Source organism: Rhincodon typus, chromosome 45, assembly GCF_021869965.1.
Source record: "Rhincodon typus isolate 14 chromosome 45, sRhiTyp1.1, whole genome shotgun sequence".
Lineage (NCBI taxonomy): Eukaryota > Metazoa > Chordata > Chondrichthyes > Orectolobiformes > Rhincodontidae > Rhincodon > Rhincodon typus.
The window spans coordinates 7,542,224-7,560,276 of NC_063376.1; the positions used below are offsets into that span (position 1 = coordinate 7,542,224).

At 41.8% G+C, this 18,053-nt stretch overlaps 1 protein-coding gene and 1 pseudogene across 1 annotated transcript; one reads left to right on the forward strand and one right to left on the reverse strand.

The window, feature by feature from the left end:
* Nucleotides 1-1,231: 1,231 nt before the first annotated feature.
* Nucleotides 1,232-6,238, reverse strand: LOC109919139 (probable G-protein coupled receptor 139). Its single transcript, XM_020519114.2, has 2 exons — nt 6,121-6,238; nt 1,232-2,133 (listed from the first exon to the last, which is right to left on the reverse strand). The coding sequence occupies exons 1-2, from the start codon at nt 6,236-6,238 to the stop codon at nt 1,232-1,234; spliced, it is 1,020 nt and encodes a 339-aa protein (XP_020374703.2).
* A 7,717-nt stretch (nt 6,239-13,955) lies between these two features.
* Nucleotides 13,956-16,796, forward strand: LOC125487794 (annotated as a pseudogene).
* Nucleotides 16,797-18,053: the final 1,257 nt, after the last annotated feature.

Sequence of the window (18,053 nt, forward strand, 5' to 3'; positions counted from 1 at the left end):
CCTCCTTTTCTATGATTTGTAATCCTTTTAACTTTTGCTCTAGACACCCTCACTGTCTATCAACAGCATTAACTATTGTTTAAACACCATTGCCAGCCTCTTTCAGTTCTCAAGAAGTCATACTGGACCTAAAATGTTTACTCAGTTTCCCTCCATACATGTTGCCAGACTGTTGAGTTCCTCTGGTGCTTTCTGTAATAAATTTTCCAGCTGGTTATATCATAGAGACAAACGACTCCTTTTCATTAAAGTGCAGTGTTGTGTGTGTGTTGCACTTAAATGTGGATTTACATGACTTAAATGTTACAAACAGATTCATTTTGAAAATTTGCTTCCAAGTATTTTGATTTGTTATTCTTTCATGGAACTCTGCGTGTCACTGATAAGACCAGCCTTTTGGGAGCCTATCCTAATTGCCCCGTGAAATCAGCAGCCTGTTCAGCTATTTCAGAAGGCAGCTGAGATCCAATCCCATGTAAAAACAGAACTGAGCCATTCAGCCCATCGAATAAGTTGCTGTTGTTCTGAATTCATATAGGCCAGACCGAGTGAGGATGGTGGATTTCTCTCCCTAAAGGACATGAGTGAACCCAATAGAATTTAAGAGCAATCAACAATATCTTCATGATCACTGTTACGGAGGCTATTTTTCAGTTAAAGGTTTATTAATTTAATTTTAAAATCCACTAGCCCACCGTGGTGGGATTTCAACCCGTATTCCCAGAACATTGGAGTAGTCTGCTCGAGTCTAGGTCCAGTGACATTACCACAACTCTGTAATCACATTTGGTCAGCCTGGTTAATGGTAGCAGCTTTTCTTCCCTAGAACATGTTACAAACAATATAGGTTTTAAATCATTATTGATCCTTTTTGTTTGCCATTACTACCTTTCAATTCTTGATTTTAATTTTAAGATAGGCTTCCCCCAGCGGTATTTGCTTAATCTGGGGCTTTGGAACCAAGGCAAAATACTTCTGGTGCTGGAAATCTGAGATAAACATGGAGAATACTGAATGAACTCAGCTGGTCTAGCAGCATCCGAGAAAAACAATTAACCTTTCAGGTCCAATATGTCACTACTTCAGAACCCAAAATATTAACTCTGTTTCTATCTCCCTGGATGTGACCCAGTTCTCCAGTAATCTCAGAGTCTGTTTTGATTGATTGATTCACTGATGTTAGCACAACATTATGGCCTTCTGTCTCACAGCCTGCTACGCAGTGGCATTTTTATTTAATGAGTTGGTGAACCAGCACAAAAGGGCGTTTCGCCATGCTTTTTAACTGCTCCCTGAATTTGGTTTGCGTGACTGCATAAATGTACGTGTTCGTGCAAGAGCTCAACACCTGCAACATGTACCCTGTTTCCAGTGCGATGTAAAATGGATCTTCCAAAGTTTCGTAAGAGTATGTTTGGGTGATGCGCCAATACAGGAAAACTGCTACATGAGTGGCCCAGAGCAGCATGAAACTGCCTGAGACAGCAAACAGTAATATGATTGATTTTCTTCTGTTCTGCATCTCTGGGTCGTGTCGGTTGTCGCCGTTCCTTTGGGCCTGAAAGCCTTGACGCGCTTTGCTGGCCACCACGATATGTCTGACCGTCAGAACATTGAGGGTCAAGATCAGAAGGAATGGGACACATGGTGTTAAAATTGTATCAATCCAATCAAATGTAACCCAAGCAGCCGAATCGTAGAAGCTCAGTTTCACATCACAAAACCACGGCACGTTATTGATTACATAGAGGGGTTGGTAAGTGAAGTACCAACGAGCATTTTTTGCACAGAACAGCATGGCCACGACCCCTATCACCCCAGCAGCTGTTTTCTCTGTGCAGTATTTTCTTTTCAGCTGCTGACAACAAATGGCAACGAATCGATCAAAGGTAAACACAACTGTTAACCAGACGGAAGTGTCCAAGGCCGCATAAACCAGGACGAATTTCAAGCTGCAGAGGGGAGTGTAATCCAGGAAGCATGTTGGAAAATATAGGTCATTAATCCGATTGAAGATCACGTCAGTAATGAGAGCCAGTAGATCGGCTACTGCCATGGCCAGCAGGTACCCGGTGATCCCTTTAGTGAGACCAACGTTTCCCTGAGACAGAATCACTACGGTCACCAGATTGGCTGCAAGAAGCAGAGGAACAGAAATAGCAGCCGGTAAATGATCTTCACACATGTGAGCACGGACTTCAAGGAAATGTTATCCTGGATTGTAACCTAATCAGGTTGATGAATTCAGTGTGTAGGTGCATCTGTTTCTATTTTAGTCATAAAATGTAGAATACAGGAGCAAGAGTAGGCCGTTCAACGCTTCCCAACCGCTCCGCCATTCAATGTGATCGTGGCTAATCACCCAACTCAATAACCTGTTCTTGCTTTGACCCTCATAGCTTTTGATCCCTTTAGGCCCGAGAACTACATTTAATCCTTCTTGGTGGCAGAGAATTTCACAGGCACACCTTTCCCTGGGTGAAGAAATTCTTCCTTACCTCAGTCCTGAATGGTCTGACTCTTATCCTTAAACTGTGACTGCAAGTTCTGGACTCCTCCATCATCAGAAACATCCTTCCTGCATTTACTCTGTCCAGCCCTGTTAGAATTTTTTTAGGTTTCTATGAGATCCCACACTCCCCACCCCCAATCCCCACCAAATTCTTCTAAACTCCAGTGAATGTAATCCCAGCAGATCAAATCTCTCTTCATATATTAGCCCTGCCATCCCAGGAGTCGGTCTCATACATCTTCGATGTACTCCCTCCATAGCCAGAACATCCTTCCTTACAAAAGGAGACCCAAAGTGCACAGAATACTCCAAGACTGGTCTCACTAAGACCCTATGCAATGGAAGCAAGACATCCCTACTCCTGTACTTGAATTCTCTTGCTATGAACACCAACATATCATTTGCCTTCTTTTCTGCCTGCTGCATATGCATGCTTACTTTCAGTAACTGGTGTACAAGGACACCCAGGCCTCATTGCAGCTCTCCCTTTCCCAATCCTCAACCACATTGTACTCTACAGCTAGTAATTTTAGCCTTGATTATTATCGCAAATGAAGTGACTATCTGAAAGTTACTTGGTTTTACACCACATCAGATATCCCTGATTGATATATAGAGAGAGTGAAAACAGACACAAAGAAAGACATGGGTTTAATATCAAATTTCCAACTGGGTTTAGTGTCAAACAGAGAAGTACATTTTATTCACTTTGTCAAATGTTTGGAATGAATTAGAGAACCAGAGAAGAATGCAGGAGGATCTTCAGCTCTGAAGTCATACGGGACTCCAAATGTTAACGCTGTTTCTCTTTCCACAGATGCTGCCAGATCTGCTGAGTTTCTTCAACATTCACTATGTTTGTTTCAGATTTCCAGCATCCACAGTATTTTGTCAAGCCTGCACCCATTCTTTGTTCAATTTATGCCACACTCTTCCACCAGAGCTCAGCAATGATTTGACTTCAAATATATATTAATTTCCCTTTAGACTAAAACTAGTGATAAAAGTTTCATGGCGCTTTCAGATTATGCATTCACATAAGGGGAGTGGGGTGAACATCAACATGGAAATAACCATTGAAAACATAACCAATGTTCGAAATTACAGACATAGGTGTGGAGAGTGAATTTTGAGTGATGTATTCTGTGCATTTACAAACCCCATGCTTAAGCGCCGTTTCAAGATGATGCCGACTCTGGGTGACTCTTCACGACCTCCCTACAGCAGATCTTATACTGACATTTCTTATAACCTTTCCACTCTTCTAAACCTAAATTCTAAGTCTGTAAAGATTCCCAGACCATCACGGAAGCCAACCTCCCATCCATGGACACCATTTACACTTCTCATTGCCATGAAAAGACTGCCAACATCATCAAAGACCCCTCCTACCCTGATAATACTCCCTTCCAACCTCTTCCATCAAGCAGAAGATACAGAAGCTTGAACACACGCACCAAAAAGTTCAAGAACAGGTTCTTGCCTTCCATTATTAGATGGCTGAATGGACTCTCCAACTTCAAATAATGGTGATCTTGCTGATGTTGATCTTGCTTTGTGCACCTCCTGAGCAGTTATAACCTGAATGCCTCGCTCTGGCTAAGGACCCTATGATCTGTAAATCCTTGTTTGCTATGATCTGCCTGTACTCCTGGCAAAACCAAGCTTTTCACTGTATTTGGGTTCATGGGACTACAATAAATCAAATCAAATTTAAAAAAACAAAGTCCAGAATAATTGTCACTTGGCTAGTAATCCTGAAGAAACTCAACAGGTCTGACTGCATCTGTGAAGAGAGAAACAGAATTAACATTTCGAGGCTGGTGTGACTCTTCTTCAGAACTGAGTTTCTCCAGCAATTTCTGTTTTTGTTTTAAGTTTCCAGCATCCACATTTCTTTGTTTTATGTTAGTAAACCGGAGGCCCAGGTTAGTGCTCAGTTATAGTTCAGTCAGGCAGAACACAATTTTATTGTGTTGAGAGTCTTGCTTTCATGACGACTTGCCAGTAGCCTTCCAAAAAGATTGTGAAAGCCACTACTGGGCACCTGTAACCCAAAATGTTATCCTTGTTGATATGGACAGGATGCTTGACTCAACTCTCTGATTCAAAGAGAAACCCGCTGCTCGGGCAGGAGCTATGATATACCAAAATATAAAAGACCATAAATCAAAAAGCTGTCTCACATAAATAAAAATCAAAAGAACTGTGAATGCTGTAAATCAGGAACAAAAACAAAGTTGCTAGAAAAGCTCAGCAGGCCTGGCAGTATCTGTGAAGGAAAAAACAGAGTTAACAGTTCTGAGGAAGGGTCACCAGACCCGAAACGTTAACTCTGTTTTTTTTCCTTCACATATGCTGCCAGACCTGCTGAGCCTTTCCAATCTCTCTCACATGTTGGTGGGGAGTGGGTCGTCTGGTTAAGTTTTAGCATAAGAAAGAGACTGGAGAGGCTGCAGAGGAGATCTACCAGGATGCTGCCTGGGCTGGACAGTTTCAGTTATGAAGAGAGATTGGGCAGACTGGGTAAAAACTAAAAGAACTATGGATGCTGTAAATCAGAAACAAAAATAGAAATTGCTGGAATAATTCAGCAGGTCTGACAGCATCTGTGGAGAGAAATCAGAGTTAACATTTTGGGTCGAGTGACACTTCCTCAGAACTTTCCTCAGACCCTTACTCAGAACTCAACACAGATGCTGCCAGACCTGCTGAGCATTTCCAGTAATTTCTGATTTTGTTTTGGAAATGTTGTTTGTTTTCCTTTGAGCAGAGAAGATTGAGACGGGACATTTTTGAGACGTATAAATTATGAAGGACATAGGGTAGACAAGAAGAAAATTTTCCCCTTGATGGAAGGATCATTGAATGAGGGGCATAGATTTCAGGCAAGGGGCAGAAGGTTTACAGGAGATGTAAGGAAGATTTTTTTCACCCAGTGGATGGAATCTAGAACTCACTGCCTATAATGGTGATAGAGTCAGAAACCTTCATAACATTGAAGAAGTATTTAGATGTGCACTTGAAATGCAAAGGGGTATAGGGCAAGGACTGGCAGCATCTGTGGTGAGAGAAACAGAGCTAACAGTTTGAGTCCAGTATGACTCTTCTTAACAACTGAAGATCCCCCTCCATTGCTGTCTAGTTCTGAAGGTCAAATATTTGACAAAATGTGGAAAGAAAACATAATTCTCCGTTTGACACTCAGACCAAACAGTTGAAAGTTTGATATTAAGCCCATGTCTGCTGTCTGAAGTTTACTGCGATGGGCCATGTGCTGGAAAATGGGATTAGAGTAGTTCGGTGCTTGTCTTTGATTTGATGAACTGAACGGTCTTTCTGTGTGCTGTAGATCTCTATTGTCCCATTGGATCTGCCAACTCATTTTTTTAAGAAATTGTAATGGCAATTCAAGCCCATGTTACACAAATTCTTTGTATCTAGCAGCTAAACTTTCCTCCTAAAACAACAACAGTACATAAAGTAAATCAGAGGAACACAAGATCTTAAGATTCACTTTTGACAACAGCTAAAAGGAAGATAAATGCCTACACTCTGCAAGGCTGGTGATGGTAGTAGATGAACAGGAACTGGTTGCGGTCGATTACCTGGAATTCCAATAGCTGCGAGAGTCGGATAGTAAATAGCTCCAACCTGACTGATGGTGGATAGGTGCATCTTCTGGGAAAAACGATGGTGTCTGCTCATGGTGGAAGCCATTGCCATCGCTATTTCTGCAATGGGATCTCATGCTGAATCGTCTCCCTTTAACACACAGCAGCAAACACTCCAGAGAGCCAACTGAGAAACCGACGGAGGAAATCAATTACACATGACAAAACAAACAACACATCAAGTCCTGGGGGTATAAGAGACCATTGCATAAAGGTAGCATGACTAAATAATAGGCAAATGCTCCTGGATTTGGGTTCCAAATCTGCAACAGTACTTGATGGAATTTAAATGCAATGAGTAAATCTGGAATTAACAGCGGGGCTCCATGAAACCATGATTGATTTTCATTAAAATGCCATTGAGTTTGCAAGTGTCATTTAGGGAAGGACATGGGCCATCCTTACCATTTTGACTTACTCCAGACTCACTGCAAGGGGTTATTCTTAACTACCTTTTGAAATGGCCTGTAAGACACTCAGTTCAAGGGGCAGTTAGTGATGGGCAACAAATGATGGCCTTGCCCCATCCTATAAGTGAATAATTTTTAAATATCTTCCCTATCCAACAGAAGTATTATTTTTACAACTGCAGAATGCTGGAATGAAACTCATGTGACTTTGACTGTGTCAAAACATATTTAAAGCATTCCAAATGGCGTGAAAATTGTAAACTTGTACTTCAACAGTTGAAAGGTAATAAAAACAGAAAATGCTGAAAATCTTTGGCAGGTTTGCAACATCTCTCCAAGGGAATCAGACTGAATATTTCATGACCTTTCACCAGGAACGGCAAATGTTAAAAATGTTATAGGTTAGTTTAGTTTGGGAAACTCTGGTCAATATGGACAATTTGGACTAAAAGGTCTTTTTTCCATGCTGTATGATTCTATGGCTTATAACTACCATATAAAAGGTTAGTTTACAAGTATTTCACAGTTAGAACAGGAGTCTATTTGTTTAAATTTTTAAAATAAGTGGCTCAAGGAAAGAATGTGACAGGATTGGATAATAGCACCTGAAGGATATGTAATGTATTACTGTGACGGAGAGTGCACATTTCCTCTTAATGCACATATGAATGCGACAAATCAGGGGAAGGAAACAACACATGTCAGTCTAGATAATTAAATGATAGGGCTGCAATAGTTTCGATGGTTGTATTCCAAGCTGTTGACCTGGGGGACATTCCAAACAAGCAGGGATGCTTTTTCCTGGATAGTGTCAAGCTTACTGAGTATTGTATACCTGGTCATTTTGTGTGGCCTTCCGTAAGTGCCCTGTGTGTGCACCTGCACCACATGGACTGGAGCAGCTCAAGAAGGCTGTTTGTTACCACCTTCTCATGGGTAATTAGGGCTTGACATTGAATGTTCATCAACAGTGCCCAAATCCTGTGAAAGAATTTTAAGAAGTCACATCACCTATCACTATCCACTTTACAGACTCTCTTTTCCCCTCACAACTTGCTTTCCCATATATTCTAGTATCACTAGCAAATTTGGCTACAACACATTCAGGCCCATAATCTAGTGATGTATGTAGATTGTAAAATGTTGAGGCACCAACACTGATTCTTCAGGTAGCCCACTGGTTAGTGTTTCCAACTATAAATTGCCCTTTTATCTACAATCTCTGCTTTCTGTTTGTTAGGCATTCCTATATCCATGATATTCTTCCATCCCCTAAAACCATGAGCACTAAACTTGCGTTGTAAGCTTTTATGTAACATATTACCAAAAGTCCTTTGAAAGTTAAAATACACTACATCTACCTGTTTTTCTTTATCTACTCTGCTTGCTTAAAGATCTCTCGTACAGTTTCAAAAACCTACTTTCTACCATGAAGCCATGTTGATTCTGCTATACATTTAATACAACACTACATTAGCCACACATTTAAGGAACAATGCAGCTGCCAGAGACAGTGTCTATATAATCTAGACATTGATAGATGTAACAAAAACCTAAATTACTGGAAAAACTCAGTGGGTCTGGCAGCATCTATGGAGAGAGAAAGCAGAGTTAACATTTCGAGTCCTAGAAGAAGCGTCACTGGACGCAAAATGTTAACTATATTTTCTGTCCATAGATGCTGTAAAATCGTCTGAGTTTCTCCAGCAATTTTTGTTTTCATTTCAAGAACCTTTGTTGGACTTGTCTGAGAGTAATGGTATGCTCTGTAGTGTATTGGGTGAGATTCATCCTCAAGATTCATTGTGACCAGGTATACAACCCTCAGTAAGCTCGACACTATCCAGGATAAAGCATCCCTGCTTGTTTGGCACCCGATCCACCACCTTCAACACTCAATCCCTTGGCCATTGGTGCACAGTGGCTGCAATTTGCACCATCACTGTCATTTATTCCAAGATTGGAATTGTCAAATTCTAACTTTAAAGTGAGAGGGAGAAAGTTTAAATGAGATATGGGAGGCACATTTTTTACACAGAGCATGGTGGGTGTCTGGAACATGCTGATAGAGCAGGTGGTAGAAGCAGATATGATACCAACATTCAGAGGCATTTAGACAGACATATGAACGGGTAGGGAATAGAGGGATATGGTCCATGTGCAGTCAGATGGTATTAGTTTAGAACTCCATCATGGTTGATACAGATATGGTGGGCCAAAATGTCTGTTCCTGTGCTGTATTCATCTGTGTTCTCTGGAGAGCTTCTAATGTAAAAATAGTGTGATGTCACTGGACTAGCAATCCAGAACTCCAGGCCAATGCTGTCAGGATATGACAGATGGTGAAATTTGAATTCGGTACAAAGCTGGAATAAAGGCTTGATGGCAACCACTTTCAATCATCATAAAAAAAGACACCTTGTTCACTAATGTCCTGTAGGGAAGGAAATTTTCTGTCATTACCTGGTCTGGCCTACATGCAATCCCAGACCCACAGCAATGTAGTTGACACTTAGCTGTCTTCGGGGCCATTAGGGACTCTGTGGTGATTGGAACAAGGTCAGCTAGTTGAATATCATAGAATATGAGTTCCCTGTTAACCTGGTCCAATCGGAGAGCCCTGGCTGACAGATACAAACAGGAGTGTCAGGGGTTCTGTGCACTCTAGGAGCCAGCTCTGAGCTAGCTGGGTCAGTGTCATGTACTATGCACATGTAAATAAAGGGTGACTTGCTGACAGGATATTGTCTTTCATGGAGTTATTTCAGTGGCAATGAGAGAAAAATGCACTCCTGAAGAGATTTACTCACAACAGTCAACTTTAAGTTGGGATAAGCATTTCTGGCATCGTGCCATTATTTGGGAAGTTGACTCCTTCAATCCTGCCATTGAAAACTGGATCCACCATGTGGAAGGAAAGCAGTACTTTTCCCAGGCTGGGGCAGATGAAAAGAAACGAGTAATTCTCCTGACAGCTTGTGGACCCACAGCTTATTTGGATATTAGGAGCCTATCTTTCCCTGAGGTGCCAGATATTAAAACAATTTAAAATTTGACGGGTTGAGCTAAGGAATATTACGACTCCAAGCCTCCTCTAATTCTGAGACACTGTCAATTTCTGTCAGCAGTTCAAGAACCAGGGGGAAGTCTGTATCAGGATTTTTGACAAAACTAAGATGATTGGCAGAGGCATGTGGTTTTGATTTAAACCTAAGTAAGATGCTGAGAGACCATTTGGTATGTGGGATTGATGGTGTAACCATACAGCTGGTTACTACTAGCTGAAGACCAACTGGACTTCAAACAGACACTACAACTGGCTTTATCATTAGAAAATGCAGCAAGTGGAGCTGATAAATTACAGAACAAAAACAAAGTTGCTGGAAAAGCTCAGCAGATCTGGCAGCATCTGTGAAGGAAAAAACAGAGTTAACATTTCAGGTCCAGTGACCTTCCTCAGAATTTATGAATTACAGAGTATTCTGATGGAACTAGACACCCAACTGAGCTTGGGGAACACCATTGAGTAAAGGCAATTACATAGTCTCACTCAAAACATATCCTGAACAGAGAGACTCTAGGTAACCCACAGCAAAACACCAAAAGAAGGACATGCATCGGCCAAACAAGTTAAAATTTTCTCGAGGATCCGGGTTGGAAGACCATTATAGTTGCTGCCGGTGTGTAGACTCAAGTCAGCAAAAGAATCCCACTAGAACTGAATTGAGTAAGAGAACTCGTAGGCCAGTATCCAGGAGAGTGCACACCCAGGAAAGTGCACTTACAGCTGGTTTTGAACAGTTAAATTGTTTAGCAACATCCAAGTCAGAACCGATCAATATAAATGATCATCCAGTTCAGATGGAAATGAATACTGGCGCAGTTGTATCAGTGATTGCAGAACCACTCTTATCCTAAATTCCCTCTGGACTCCAACCCTTAAGTTTGCGTAAGACCTCAAACAGGCTGGAACCTATACTGAGGAACCTTTACAGATTAAGGGTACAACATCAGTTCCGGTCTCTTAGAGAAGCAACTGGTTCAGTTACCACTGATTGTAATAAAAGGCTTGGGGCCAAACTTGATGGGGTGAAATTTGGTGAGAAAGATTCAACTTGATTGGTTGAGCATTTTTCAATTAAAAAACGGCTGCCTGAATGAAATCCTAATTAAATACCCAGAAAATTTTCAGGTAGGTCTAGGGACTATCAAAGGGACCAAGATCACCTTACACAGTGACCAAGAAGCAATTCCACAATTCTGCAATGCCTTCCCAGTGCCTTTTGCAACAATATAGGGAGAAATCAGGAGGCTGGAAAGTGAAGGAATCAACAAACTTGTCCAATTGCAGAATGGGTAACACCGGTCATACCAATTGTGAAGCTGGATGGATTGGTTTACCATTTTGGGAACTTTAAACAAATGGTAAATCACTTTTCACTGTTGGATAAATACCCATCCCTCACTTAGAGGACTTATGTGCAAAACTGGCAGGGGGGTGCTGTCCTTTATGAAGCTGGAAAAGAGCCATGTGTACCTGCAATTGCGATTAGAAGAGGATTCCCAGAGGTATGCTACAATTAATACACCATGTGGGGTATAATCAGCCTGTGCCATTTTCTAGCAGATGATAGGGAACATTTGACAAGGTCTACCCCAGGTTGCCATTTATCTGGATGACGTGCTAACAACAGGGAAGAGCAATAAAGAACATCAGAGAATTTGGATATAGTGCTTAAAGGTTTCTCCAAGGTGGATGCATGCCTCAGGAGGGCAAAAGTCTTTCAGGCAGTCCAAATGACCTACCTGGGTTACAGAGTCAATATGACCGAGTTACACCCACTGGAAGATAAAGTGAGGCTGATCAAAGGTGCCCTGTAGCAAGCTTAGATCTTTCTTCGGGTTGATGAACTATTACAGAAAATTCATACATAACCTAGCCTCCACCCTGGCACCACTAAATCTGCTATTGAAAAAGGGGCATCCTTGGAAATGGTCTCATAACCGAGATGTGGCCTTTAGGGAAGTGAAGAAGCAGCTAACACAGTCTAAGGTGTTGACACACTATGATCCCAAGTGAGATGTGGTGCTGACATGTGATGCTTCCCCATACAGTATCAGGGTAGCGTTGGCCCTGTGGAGAGGAACGTTCAATAGCGTACACCTCCTGGACTTTGGCTGACGCCAAACGAAATATGCCCAGATAGAGAAGGAAGGTTTGGCAGTCATCTTTAGTGAGAGAAAGTTTCATCAATACCTTTACGGATGTAAATTTGTAATACCAACAGATCATAAACCCTTGCAGGGCTACTTAAAGAGGACAGGGCCATGCTGCCCATAGCTTCAGGTCGAAATCAGTGGTGGGCCCTTATTTTGAGTGTAGACAATTTCAAATTGGAACACTATCCAGGAGGCTAAATAGCAAATGTGGATACTTCAAGCCACCTCCCACTAGCCGATGTACCACTAACGGTGCCGTCGTCAGGAGAGTCCATTTTGATTTTCAACTTTTTGGACACCCTTCCAGTCCCTGCTGACAATATCATACTTTGGACACAAAAAGATCCCATCCTTGCAAAACTAAATCAGCTGGCGGTGATAGGGGAAACATTTGGTCCATCGCAAGTTGAACAGAAACCTTTCTGGTCTCAGTGAGACCAGACCACCATAGAGGACGGCAAATTATTATGGGAAATAACAGTGATTATCCCAAGCAAAGGTCATTGGCAGATACTGGCTGATCTCCACCAGGGTCATCCAGGGGTTTCAAAAATGAAGATGTTGGCGAGAAGTTATGTCTGGTGGCCAGGATTGGATGCCAATATAGTCATGTTGGTGGGCAGTGCCCAGAGTGCCAACAAGGACAAAAATTACTGTCAGCAGCTCCCCCACATTCATGGGAATGACTGTGGAAACACTGAACTAAGTTACACATTGACTATGCATAGGCTCTATGTTCTTAGCCAGTGTGGGCACCCACTCAAAGTGGTTGGCTGCGCATAGAGTTCATTTGTCAAACATAGGGACGATGATTGAAACATTGCGAGCATCTTTTGCAATACATGAAGTCCTGGAGGTGTTGATCACAGACAACGGGCCATCATTTACCAGAAGGGAATTTGAGTATTTCCTAAAGTTGATTAGCATTCAGCATGTCAGGAAGCATAAATACCATCCACCATCCAATGGTCCAGCAGAGAGAACAGTCCACACTTTGAAGGAAGGCTGAAGGAAACAGCCTACAGTTTCACTCAATACCAAACTGCCCTGATTCTTGTTTGATTATAGGAGCACCTCTCATACAACTGCAGGGATAGTTCCTGCAGAGTTGCTAATGGAGAAAAGACTCTGCACCAGGTTAAAGCTGACCTTCCTGGACCTGGTGTAGGGTGAAACCAAATCAGGAATGCCAGTATCAAACACAAGACATATCTAATCGAGAGAAGCAGTTTACTTCAGAGGATGAAGTTTTGTGTCAAAACCATGGGAATGGCCCTGCATGGGTAAAAGGCATGTTTGACTCGCAGTGATGTACAAAGTTTAGATGGGATAGGTGGTCTGAACAAGCATGTGGACCACATGAAAGCTGCATCCTCGCAAACAGGGCAGGAGCGAAACATATCCGTCCCCTCAGAACATCCAGCAAGACTGACAGAACCCATGGATTCTCCCCCTCTGCCTACCATTGAAGAAACCTCTGAAAATGAGTTGGACAAGGCAGATGTTACGCCTCAGATGACTATCTGTGTGGAGTTTGCACGGTCACCCCATATCTGTGTGGGCTTCCTCTGAGTGCTCCAGCTTCCTTCCACACTCCAAAGGTGTGCAGGTTAGGGTGGATTGGCCGTGCTAAATTGCCCCATAGTGTCTGGGGATATTCAGGCTATGTGGATTAGCCACGTGAAATGCAGGGTTGCAGAGATGAGGTAGGTCTGGGTGGAATGCTCCTTGGAGGGTTGGGGTACAATAGATGGCTAGAATGGCTGGCTTCCACACTGTAGGGATTCTATGAGTATCAGGGGTTCTGTTCACATTAGGAGTCACCTCTGAACTAGCTGGGTCAGTATCATGTATTATTCATATGTAAATAAAGGGTGACTTGGTGACAAGGTACCGGTCTTCGTGGAGTTATTCCAGTCTCCAGTGGATTTTCTGAAGACACATAAGGTGAGGTCCTACTTTGCCCCCTTTGAGGTGTGTCTGCTTCAGTTGAAGATGTTTTACCAAAACAAAACCTCGAAGTATTTCTATTTCTAGTTATAAATGAACATAAAAGATCAGCACTGCTAATTGTCTCCCTTAAGGCTGACATCAGATATAAATGTTTCAAGATCTGAATGTTCTTTCTCATACAGAGAAATGCATGGCACACCAAAAGGTCTGCTGTTTGCACTTTATTATCCTGTCCTTGCAGGAATCGGAGTTCCAGGTAATGGAGTTAATTACTATTTATTGTTCTTTTACTGCATTGCTCTGTTTCTTTACTCATTCATTTTCTACCTTTTAATTTTGCAACCTCTCCCCCTAAGCATTATTATATGTCTTCTTCAATTGCACCCTTCACCAATATCATTTCTCCCCTTTAATGGAGTCTGTTATCCCATATAGATGTACAATTTCATGGCAGATAGGATGTCATATTTCTTGAGTCTTTATTAACTTTAGACCACTTATGTGCATTTAGAATTTGCAAATCCCCAAAGCTGAACAGTAGCGCCCCCGATTTGCTCCATTGATGGTGATTAATCTGCCACTTGCTCTCAAGGAGAGGCCATTCCTTTGGAATGTGCAGTGCTGCCCGGGTCTCCTCCCGAGCACGTAAGGGGTCTGTACTGAGGCACTAACAGTAGAGATTGGCTGCATAGGGGCCCTCACTTGTCCCAAACCTGTTTAGCCGGATTGTCATTGTTCAAAACCTGCCATTTGAAAGACCCGCTCCCTGGAACTGTGGAATAACTAAACAGTAGCATTAAGATGTAAACGATCTGCTGTTGTTGCTAGCCGTCTCAGGATAACAATGCAGGACAAAGACAAGGTACCATGAATGCTTGAGGTCTAGAATTAAAACAGAAAAAGTTGGAAGAACCCCACAGAGCTGGCAGAATCTGCAGCTGTGCTTTGTTAATTTTGGCAGTATTAGTAGATCAAATTCAATTTTAGCTTTGGGAGATGGTGGCACAGTGATAATGTTACTGGACTAGTAATCCAGAGGCTCAGGCTCAGACTCCTGGTATCAAATCCCACAACAGCAGCTGGCACAACCTAAAATTCATTTCATAAAATCTGATATGAAAGCTAGTGTCAGTGATGCTGAAAATGACAATTGTTATTTTAAAAAAAACCCTCTGGTTCACTAATAGAAAATGCAGTCCAAGGAGCCTTGGGGAAATTCTGCAGTGTAGCTTGCTGATGGTACACACTACTGCTACTGAGAGCTGATGATGATGGGAGTGGATGTTTGTAGATGTGCCAGTCAAGCGGGCTGCTTTGTCCTAGACTCTGTCTAGCTTCTTAAGTGTTGTCGGAGCTGCATTCATCCAGGCAAGTGGAGAATATTCTATCACACTCCTGCCTTGTGACTTGTCGATGGTGAGCAGGCTTTGTTATAAAGCTGTAAGTTCAGGCTTCACAACAGACAAAGTCCATACCTAATGCTGAGAGCTTTTTGCAGTGCCAAGATAGTGCTGGTTTATAGAAATAACCTGTTGCCAATTGAGACTGGACAATCTGTGAATCCTCTAGATGAGGTGAATATTGGCAATTCCAGATGCCCATCACAGAAATAATGCCCTCACCACACTGTTATACAAGACTTTGTAAACCATCAATTTTCCATTTTCTCATGCTGCCTGATGATTTTTTATACAATTGAGTGTAGAGTTTTCCAAAAGTGAACATTAGATAGTAATCCTGATGAGGGTGATTAGAATTCAAAGCCAATGATTATCACTGTTTTTTATTTAATCTCTCAAAATTCCTCGAAAATAGACTTGTTTTTAAACTCCCAATCCTCGATCTATAATTGCTGACATTTGCATGATTTTTTTATTATTATTTCTTATTCTGATTGTTGTCATGATAGTACTTTACATTCTGGTGCTCTGTTATGATTCATTTATTATTATCAGTATTAATGGTTTTCTAAATGTAAAGAATCAATATTCCATTCAGCATCTGGCTATAAAGCTAGAAATTTTACATGTATTCCTATCAAATGCAATGTTATGCCCTCTCACTCACATGCACAAACATTTTATTTTATCCCCATTCGTGATTGCAGCTAACATAGTAGTGATTGTGATCCTGTATCGTGGAAGATGTGGTCTCTCTAAATGCATCACTTACTACATCGTATCCATGGCGGTGACAGACCTCCTGGTCATTTTTACAGCTGTGATATTAAATCGGATCATTGGTATTTATTTCCCATTTAGTTTCCTCTCCATCACCCCGGTCTGTAGTTTTAGCTTTGTGTTGATCTATGGGATCAGAGACTGCTCTGTTTAGGTAACTGTGGTGTCCACCTTTGACCGGTTTGTAGCCATTTGTTGCCAGAAGCTGAAAACTAGATACTGCACGGAGAAAATGGCAGCAGTGGTGATAGGAGCCGTTTGTGGTGTGAGTTGTGTGAAAAACACATTCTGGTATTTCATATATGAGCCTATATACAGAATTAGAAATACACCCTGGTTTTGCAGTATAAAGTTAGTATTTTACACCTCACCTGCGTGAGCTGCCTTTGACTGGATTAATTGCATTTCAACTCCATGTCTCCCATTCGTTCTGATTTTACTGTTCAATGCTCTGACCATCCGACACATCTTAACCGCGATAAGGACCCGAAGGAAACTCCAGGTCCGGAGCAACTTTGAGAATCAGGGTGACCCAGAGACTGAGAGCCGGAGGAAATCTATCATTTTACTCTTCTGCATCTCGGGCATCCTGATCCTGTTATGGCTATTGTTTTTTATAACCTTCCTCTATGTTCGAATTGCAAATATGAGTTATTTCTCAGGTTCCAATTACAGCGAATCTAATTTTATTCTGGAGGAAAGTGGTTTCATGCTTCAGTTGCTGAGCTCCTGCCTCAACCCTTTTATTTATGCTGGGACACAGAGTAAATTCAGAGGCGAGTTAAGGAATGGGGTGATGTACCCATTATCATTGATTGCCAAAATATTTAAAAGCCGAACATTATAAAAGCCAAGAGGATTTGGTAATGTGTCGCCCTAGTTAATTTCTCAAATGCACAACTGCCTTATCAGCTAACACAGTGTACAGTGTAAAATGCAGCCTTCCTCAACTATTGGTGCAATGGTAATGAGTCACACCAGACCAAGCAAATGGTCTGAGCACACAGGTCCAAATATTGCCATGACGGCTGAAGGGTTTTAAATAATTAAAAGTAAAATCTCAGTAATAGTCACAGAATTGTTATTATGCAGAAGGAGGCCATTTGACCCATCATGCCTGTGCTAGTTCCAATTTCCTGCCTTTTCCCTGTATCCCTTGCACACCATTTCTATCCAATTGGCCATCCAATCTCCTGCTTGAATTATTGTGATTAACACAAGAAGCAATCCAGTTCATTAATATCCTTCAAGGAAGGAAATCTTACCCAGTCTGGCCTACATATGACACCAGACTCACAGCGATGTGATTGAATGCCCTCTGAAATGGCTGAATACATTGCTTAGTTAAAGGGGCAATTAGAGACGGACAATGACTGCAGGCCTGGCTATCAATGCCCACATCCTGGGAAAGAATAAAGGGGGAACCACATATTGGATGCAGTTTTTCCTCATTACCTAAGAGAGCAAATAGTTACCAGAGAGAGAGTGCAGCAAAAGTTCACTTGGCTGATATCAGGGATAGCAAGACAGTCCTGTGTAGATACATTTGTTCAACTCTAAATTCTCTAGAGTTTAGAAGGCTATGAAAAATTCTGATTAAACGTATAAAATGGACAGACTAGATGCAGGGATGATGTTCCCCCTCAAACAAAACAAAGTCCTGAGGATGCTATAAACCTGAAATAAAATTAGATATTGCTGGAGAAACTCAACAGTTCTGGCAGCATCTGTGGAGGGAAAGCAAAGTTAACATTTTGATTTCTTCAGAACTAGAATGTTTCCCCTGGTTGGGGAGTCTAGCACCAGGGGACACAGTCTCAGTATACAGCGTAGATCATTTAGGACTGAGATAAGTAAATATTTCTTCACTTTAAGGGTAGTGAATATTGGCATTTTGACCACAGTTGGTTGTGGAGGCCGGGTCCCTGAGGTTCAAGAAAGAAATAAATAAATGGTTAGACTTTAAAGGCACTGAGAGGGGTGGGAATATAACATTGATATAAAGGATCAGCCAGGATCCTGTTGAATGGCAGAGCAGGCTCGAAGGGCTGAATGGCCTACTACTACTCCTAGTTTCAATGTCTGGGGCTAACTCTCACACAGA